Source organism: Chelonoidis abingdonii, chromosome 3 (assembly GCF_003597395.2).
Source record: "Chelonoidis abingdonii isolate Lonesome George chromosome 3, CheloAbing_2.0, whole genome shotgun sequence".
Taxonomy (NCBI): Eukaryota; Metazoa; Chordata; order Testudines; family Testudinidae; genus Chelonoidis; species Chelonoidis abingdonii.
The window spans coordinates 98,356,755-98,365,848 of NC_133771.1; the positions used below are offsets into that span (position 1 = coordinate 98,356,755).

The 9,094-nt window shown below is 41.6% G+C and overlaps 1 protein-coding gene across 1 annotated transcript in view; it reads right to left on the reverse strand.

The window, feature by feature from the left end:
• Positions 1-7,873, reverse strand: part of TRDN (triadin) — a 331,687-nt gene extending 323,814 nt beyond the window's left edge. The window contains exon 1 of the mRNA XM_075064568.1: positions 7,423-7,873. Within this exon, the coding sequence (XP_074920669.1) occupies positions 7,423-7,444 (22 nt within the window). The 5' untranslated portion in view covers positions 7,445-7,873. The remainder of the gene's footprint in view (positions 1-7,422) is intronic.
• Between the last annotated feature and the right edge of the window lie 1,221 nt (positions 7,874-9,094).

A 9,094-nucleotide genomic window follows, 5' to 3' on the forward strand; every position in this document is an offset into this window, starting at 1 on the left:
TGCCTAATGGACAAATACTTAAAGGTATTTAAGCACCAAAAGATTCCGGTAGACACCTAGTGGGGTTTTCAAAAGAGCCTATGCACTATGTTCCACTGACTTTCAATGAGTCTCCTCAGCTCCTAAGGTAAAACATTCAAAATCACCTATGTTACTTATCGGGGGTAGCTGTGTTAGTCTGTATCCACAGAAACAACAAGGAGTCCAGTGGCACCTTAAAGACTAACAGATTTATTTGGGTATAAGCTTTTGTGGGTAAAAAAAAAACCACACTACTTCAGATGCAAATAAAAAGTGTGATCCCTAACTGATATAGCCATGCCAGCAGGCGACCCCACTTTTACCAGTATTGTTTCACTAAAGGAGGCGGGAGGAGTTTTACTACACCAGTACAAAATATAACTTTGCTGGTAAAGCTGCATCCGCAGTAGAAGCATTTTGTAGCAGGGCTTTGGAGTGGAGCCCGAACCTGGAGCGCAGAGCAGCTCTGGAGCAGTGAGACTGCAGGTTTTTGCCTGGAGCTGGAGCGGAGCCGGAGCACAGCTCCAAAGCCCTGTTTTGTAGGGATAACATATTGGTATTTCTATACCAGTAAAGTGCTCCTAATGTAGACATGGTTTCAGGTTCTGGAGTCACTTAGGTGCTTTTGAACATATTCACTCACTGTGTTTAAAGTAATGCTGACACCTGGGAGTATCTACAGCCAGTTGGTGGTGGAACTTTTTTTTAGTGTCCTTAGTGTAAGGCAATGCCTTAAAAAACAAGCTGGATACATCCTCAGTATGTTTCTACCCTGAAGGGTAGATGTAGGGTTGGATAAAGTTTTTAGCTTTTAACATTTGGGGAAAGGAATTTTTTTTAAAAGCTAGTTATTTTTTATTACACCTCTACCCCAATATAACCCTATCCTCAGGAGCCAAAAAATCTTACCGTGTTATAGGTGAAATTCCATTATATCAAACTTTCTTCAGTCCACTGGAGTGTGCAGCCTTGCCCCCTCTGCCCTGGAGCACTGCTTTACCATGTTATATTTGAATTCATGTTATATCAGGGCTAGAAGTGTACTACTCTGAATTTAACAGTGAGGACAATTTTACAGTGCATAAATATATTGCTGGTATATAGATGGAATATGGAAAGCTTTAGGATCTAAAGAGCTCTAAGAACTCTAAGGATTTTCAATTAATTTTAAACTAAAATATAAAATTTGAAAACACTAGGCCAGATGTGGATACATTGTCATATGTGTGTCTGTCTGTCCACAAAATGCAGATTCAAGTTCACAGCTACAATTAGTTTGTAAGCATTATTAGGTGCTTGGAGGGAAGTTAATTGTTCCTTCACAAAAAGGGAGCAGGTTCAGGTGGGTATCAGAATCAGGCCCTGTCATAAATAGATAGCTAAGGGTTAATGTTTCTTTCACCTGTAAAGGGTTAACAAAGGGAACCAAACACCTGACCAAGAACCAATCAAAAACTGGATTTTTCAAAGCTCAGGGGAGAATTTTGGTCTGCGTCTTTGTCTCGCTCTCAGCTATGAGAGGGATTTTTCTTTCTTTCTATCTTCAAGCTTAATCTCATTCAATTTAAGTACAAAGGTAGAAAAACCATAGGCTTTATTTTTTTTTGATTTACTGTTGTAGTGCTGGAATGTTTAAATTGTATCTCTTTAATAAGTCTGTTTATTCTATTTCTTTTAAGATCAGCCTGTTACTGTCAACTAATGCAGAGATCATATGTTCATGATTTTCTTTCTTTTTTATAAAGCTTTCTTTTTAAACTGTTTGAGTTTTCTCTCTGGTAGCTAAGACGAAGGAAGGAAGTCTCTTTTGTAATCTACTGAGGTACGCGCTGCTGCACCAGGAATTGTGGAGGGAAGAGAGATAGAATCATTCTGTTCTCTGTATTTGGGTTGTCGTCTTTGTGGATGAGAGACGTAGCTCTGGTATTGTGATGTAAAGAGATGCATCAGTAACTCTCAGGTTAGCCAGAGAGAAAGTCGGGTGGGAGAAGAGGAAGGGAGTGGGTTTTTCCCTTGTGTAAATCGGGGTCTGAGTCTTGGGGTCCCCCAGAGAAGGTTTTGGGAGACTAGAGAGGGAGCCAAGTCCTGGAAATCACTTGGCTGGTGGCAGCGAGATCAAATCTGAGCTGGTAATTAAGCTTAGAGGGGTTCATGCAGGCACCCAGATTTCTGGACGCTAAGGTCCAGATTTGGGAAAGGTGCTTGGCCCAATATATTATTCAGTAATATACATGTTCCAATCTGATCAGTCAGACACAGGAATATCTGCTTCATGCTTTTGCAAGGGCAGGATATGCCATTTGCTTCCTGATCAAGGATATATCAGGTAAGTTGAAACTTTATTAAAGCTAATGTTAAAAAAATTATATCATACATAGTTTGAGAAAAGAATGTCTGTACATCTGGGTATAGTGCTTAGATTATCCACAGAAACAAAGTTTCTTTTTAAAGTCATAAGATACATATAGTGCATAAACAGCAATAACCCAAATTTAGGTGAAAGAATTTAAGAATACAATTTAGATATTTAGCATCCATGCACTTGGGTACATTACACATGAAAAAAGTTATACAGAGAGTTGGTGGCAGAAAGCAAAATATATCAATGAGTGAAGATTGTCCCTCAGTAATTGAGAATTTAGGATAATTTAGAGAAAAAACAGACCTTCAGGAAAATATCTGAGTTACTTTCCTAACTGCGCTTCTTGTGATCTTAGCCATACAAATAAAGAAGCCATTCTTTCATGTTATAAAATATTGTTAAACTTGTTTGTTTGAACTGAGGACATTTAGAAATGTTTTTTATGCCTTCAACACTTCTGAGCGAGCAGTCATTTGATTATCCTGTATGTGAACTTCTGGGCTATTGAAGGTTATGTGTAGCTTCTGCCGTAAGCACACCCAAAGCATGTGTTGCACATCTCTATGACTCTATACTCCAGCCCTTCATGTTATTTCTCATGTATCACTGTGATGACCTACATTATTTTTAAAGTGTTCAAACCTTGTTAAACGTACCTTTTCAAATGCTTTATGACTATATAATGTATTTACTGAACTAAGCACAGGACAAAAATCCAGGAAGTAATCCTGATTTTGTCACAGATAAGCTGTGGAACCTCTACTAAATCACTTAAGGCTAAACTGGCTCATTGCAATCTGTCCTGACTAACGGGCAATGTATAGATGCATAGCTACCAGGAGCAACTAGAGACTGAACTATGATTGAGCATTTGTGCATCTGGTGTCTCAGACCAGGACCGGTGCAACCATTTAGGTGACCTAGGCGGTCACCTAGGGCACTGGGATTTAGGGGGCGCCATTGTCTTTGGCAGCGACTGTGGCAACCAGATCTTCGGAGGCCCTAGTCCCCACTGGCATTTAGGCGGAGGGAGCTGGGGCAGGGGAACGCGGGGAGGGCCTCCTGCAGCAAGTAAGGAGAGGGCAGCACGCAGGGGAACTCCCTGCCCCAGCTCACCCCTGCCCCGCCTCCTCCCCAAGCACATCGGGGGCAGAGGTGAGCTGTTTCACTTCTCCCGTCTCCCAGGCTTGAGGCGCCAATCAGCTTGGGTGCCGCAAGCCTGGGAGGCAGGAGAAGTGAAGCAGCGACGGCATGCTCGGGGGTGTTCCTGCACGGAGAAGGGTTGAGCTGGGATGGGGGCGTGCCTCATGGTGGAGCTGCTGAAAGGGGGAACCTCAGGGCGGAGGGGGGGAGCTTCCGCGGGGGGGGGCCTCAGGGCAGGGGGGTGCAAGGTGGAAGTTTCACCTAGGTCATGAAACATCCTTGCACTGGCCCTGTCTCAGACAGGTACATACCGGGGCAGCTAGTGCCTCAGTCACCACAGTTACACTCTATTTTTAGTGTGTTAGCTAGATCCGAGCTAGTGCGGGTATGTCTCCTCAAGCTGGGAATTACATCTCCAACTGCAAGTGCAGACATATCCTCAGAGAGACAGTTCAGATCCTGTTTCTTCCTAGCTCCGTGGCATGCCTACCCCTGGTATAGACTACTTTCCCTCTGTGTTGGATCAGCTGTGCTAGCCAGTACATTGCAAGACCAGAACAAAGGCTCTCTTCATTCTTTAACCATCTGGGGACATAGGGAGCAAGCTGGTGGCAGTTTCTCTCCCTCTCATTTTATGACTTTTCATGCCACCGTAGCCAGCACACCAGAGTACAGTTCCCTTTATTATTCCCCTGAACATGCTGGCTCACAGCTGAGCCCCTAAACTTTCAGTATATTTGCCCATTTGGAAATGTAAGGTTTACCAAGTGCACAGCTGTGTTGTGAGGATGAAATAGTTAATGTTCGTACTGAACTTTGAATCATACCTAGGAATGCTACTTATTGCTAAATAATAGATTTAATAAAGTGCATTTCTGTTTCTAATATTGTAGATAAATGTTATTAGGAATGTGAGAAGACCTAGTTTAATCCTTTGGATTACTTTCATAAGCATTCACTAGACTAGAGCACTAGATATTTAGCATATATATGCAAGTTTTCTAAGGGTTTATGTAGACACCCTGTGAAGACAGTAACTCATTTTGTCATTTTTTTTTATCTAATTATGTTTTGTTGCTTTGATCTTGCCATGCAACTTTTTCATTGAGCTAAAATGTCATCCCAGGTAGTATATGTAGGGCCTGGTGGTAGACGTTATTATAGGACTGGATCTTTACAGTGTTGTTCCATCTTTAATTCCAATTAATTTCAACCGCATTACATTTCTGGGGCACAACTGAAGTTATGTAGTGATGAATCATGCCCTAAACATCCTTCATAATTAATGCTAAGAAGGGCATTATCTTGAAATGGAGTGTCACGAAAAAGATGTGTAGATATTTGCATCAAGATGATATGACCCCAGCCCACCAGATCTAGAGAACCTTTCCTTAGTTCAGCAGGCAAAATGGCAAAGATAGCGTTAAGGCCTCTTCTTCAGTTATAGAACATATGGTTCCACGCTCTCTGGTTGCCATGCAATGCTGTCTAACATTTATGTATGATATTCCATGAGGCAAATTCTGACTGACAGCCTGGATGACACGGGACTGTCAGTATAACAAAGATAAAAGGAACAGTAAGTTTAATACTATTAAGGGCAGGAAGTCACTAGCAGTTCATGCAATGGAAAGTTGTAAGATTTTGTTGCACTTGCAAGCTCCTTCATTTGCAACAGTAACAATTCAGGAGAGATGCTCTATCATGAAACTTAATTATACCCTCAAATTCAAAATACAATACGCTGCCATAGATTAAAACTTTATATCTCCTAATGAACCAGCTATAAAAAAATCAGATGATCAGTAATAGTATAACCCACTTCCACACACAAGGAGAATATGGCTTCCACAGCCCTATCAGCGACCTATCTCCTGAAGATCAGTCTGCTGTGGAATTGACGTCCATTACCATCTGAAGCTGCCACTGCCTTACACCGGGCCAAAAGATACACATTATTACAGATAAATGCAGGGGCGGCTCCAGACCCCAGCACGCCAAGTGCGTGCTTGGGGCGGCAAGCCGCTGGGGGCGCTCTGCAGGCGCTGCGGGCGGCAGGCAGGCTGCCTCCGGTGGCATGCCTGCGGAGAGTCTGCTGGTCCCACGGCTTTGGTGGACCTCCTGCAAGCATGCCTGCGGAGAGTCTGCAGGTCCCGCTGCTGCCTGCAGGAGGTCCACTGAAGCCGCAGGACCAGAGGACCCTCCACAGGCAAGCCGCCGGAGGCAGCCTGCCTGCCGTGCTTGGGGCGGCAAAATCCCTAGAGCCGCCCCTGGATAAATGGAGCCTTTAAGTTTGACAGGGATATTTAAAGTCTTCTTACAGTACTAGGTTTGATTTTTTTTTAAAAGAACTTTTCATTTCAATTACCAGACGCCAGATTCAGCAACACAGAAAAGCTATATACATGTGTGTAATACCACTAAAGAATCTATGCTGTTGAAAAGCCTTGTGTATTTCAAATTAATTTTAAGCCAGTTTGCATTAGAGATTGTCAGTTAGGAATAACTACCATAAGCAAGGAACTTTCCACAAGAACAAAAAACAAATTAAAAGCACTCAAACAGACCTAAGCATATTCTGCCCTCAGATTCATGCATACAAGTCCCTTTAACACCTGTGATACTACCCAGCACATATCTGAGGACAAATATAATTCTCCATATAGCAAACACAAAATGAGCAGTGTTTTCACCAAATTTGGATAAGAATTTCTACATGAACTAATCCCAGCATTTGTGATAGAGCTGTCTGACTGTGTCACCTGTTTTAGTACTATTTGCTGCCAGGAGCAAATTATATACACTCATCCAACCACTGATGATAAAACAACAACAAAAAGCCACATGAACCTCACCCACATCAGCCTTATGTTTGCTATTGCTAACGTCAAGCAAGAACAATAGTGAATAATGTCAATCCTCTCAAACAGAATGGTTAAAATTGAAGGATGAAAAGTACAAGTTTAATATATTGAAACACTATCACAAGCAAAATAAAAATAAACTTTCAGAAGACTGTCAAAGAGCCTATTTTTTAAAAAAAGTCATTATTAAACTTGAAGATGATCAGTAGAGTGATCCACAATGGATGAAATTCCACTAAAAATATTTAATATTTGAGTAAAAAAGGTGGAATTTTAAACAGCTTCCTTCTTGTGCTGTTGTTGATAAAATATTGTTATGTATCTAAAAGGTATTTAAATATGAATGGCCAGGAAATATTAAAGTCCATGAAATATTCATGTGTTAGGATAAATGTTTTGTGGTTTATATGATTACTTTTCATTCTTTGGGCCTAGCTCTGGAGTAGTTATCCAAGCAACGCTCTCATTCACTTCCATGGGAGCTTTACCTGGATAAGGCTTGCAGGATCAGTACTGTTTACTTCAATTAACATTAAAACATAGCTTACAAATTTAGACCCTGGTCCTGCAAGTGTACCCCTGTGCCTCCACTGAGCCAGATGCAGGATCAGCACCACAGAGCTGATTTCTGATGTTCGGACATGGGTGAAACTCTGACAGAGTTCAATGGCAATTTTGCTGATGGGAGATTTGTCTGCGTAAGGAGTTCAGGACTGGACCTGTTGGTATTAAACCCAGTAGCTCCAGTTCAGTATGCATTCCCCTTCTTGTATCACTTTAGGATCACTGTCTAAGCTATGGTTGCTCAGGTTACATGACCAATGCTATTTTTAGAGGTGTGTGGTGATCTAGCTTCACTAACTAGCAGTGGAATCTCCAGCTGCCAGACAAACACTTCTCACACAAAAACCCACCCTTGAGGAAAACTGCTATTCCCCAAAAAGCAATAAATCACACTGACATGCTGATTCAATAACACTGTCAAAGTACAAATTGTTTTCAATTAATTATATTTGAAAATAGTTACAGTACCTTCTGTTGTAATCTCAGCCATAGCAGTGATGGTGAGAGATATTCTAAAGAGGTCAAGTTATACCGCAGCTTAGATAATTCTTCTGGGTCACTGACTCAATCAGGAGATGCAGAAATAACAGGTGGGAGGTCCTCCTCTTTTCCTATTCTGTTTGTTCTTTTGGTGCCTCTCTGAATTTGTCTTCTCTGTAGAGTCCTGGCCCCCCAGAACAATCTAAACCTTTCCCAAGGCAATGCCTGCAGATCAGACTAAAGTATCAGCTTCTAACAAAATTAGCCATGCCTCACTGTGGATCTTCAGCACGAGAACCACACACCCTATAAATAAAAATAAAAATTCCAAGATCCAAACGGGACAGCAGAGCAGGGAAAGGCAGCAAAAAGCAAAGGAACTGGAAAGAACTGTTTAAAGCCCCTGCAGCTTCTCTAATATAATTACAGTTCTTTGGAGGGGGGGCAGGGGAGGTCAGAAAACATGAAATATAGAGTTCAAAGTAACCTTATCCCCATCCTAGCTCAAATTTATTCTTAGCACACTTAATGCTTGGCACATTCTTCCTGGCCTTATTAGGACTGGGGAGGGTCCTATGACGTCTACCAGTCAACAGCAGAGGGGGTAAATGTATGTAATTTTCTCCACTTTGATTCCCAATCCCAGTTACTGAGACACAACCAGTAAAATCATTTTAGATTACAGAACCCATTACAAATTTTACCTTCTCTTTTGTTCTATTACTTCACACACCTCCAAAGTTAGTTGAAGCATTACAGAATATTTGTAAATAAAATACCTGGATTAAAAGATACAGATTATATCAATTAACCTCCACAGTTATTAAGCAGATCAGATTTTCTTTCCCAGGCCTAAATCAAGGATCCCTAGCAAGCCAAATTTGGTGCAAAATGTGTTTAGAAACAAAGTTTTACAAAACTCAATATCACTAATTTTTAAAAAAATTCTAGTGAATTTATTTAAAAAACCAAATTCACTACCCATGGTAGTGCTTGAAATGCCAAAACTGGAGGATTATACTAGTGGGCAATATCATGAAGTTGACAAAAAAATTGTCCTTGAACCAGCATTCCTCAGCATGTAGAGACAGTCACATGAAATCAGAAACTGATTCTATCAGCCTTGTGACTGGTGAATCTACAGTCAGCTCATCTCTATTGCAAGGACTGGCATTTGCACTTCTCATCTCCCCTGCACCTGAAATAAGCACTTAATTATGTGGCAAGGTGCAAGGAAAGAAGTCTGGCATGGTGGGGGAGAAGCAGAAGGGAAGGCAAATTGTTCAGAATGAGTAAGTGAGGACTCCAAAGACAAGTCAAGCTGTCCCAGCCTCATACCAGCTTACTTCTCCTAGAACTGCACTGGCCAACCTGTGAGAGAGAGACAAGGTAACACAGTCAGAGCTGTGCACACTGTCCAGCCCTTTCATTGGAGGGGAAGTAGCAGACCAACAGAAGCGAGTAAGGGATACATTTGCACAGAGGAGGAAGGAGGCACTCTATGGCCCCATGGGCCCCTGCGTAACCACATACCGCAGATCATAATTTCAATGGAAGCGAGATTTTGAGCAGCAAGATGTAACAAACCAAGCTAGAACTTCATTTGCAAAATGATGGGCTTTTAGTATTTGACAAGCTTTAGTATTAATTCCTATTTCAT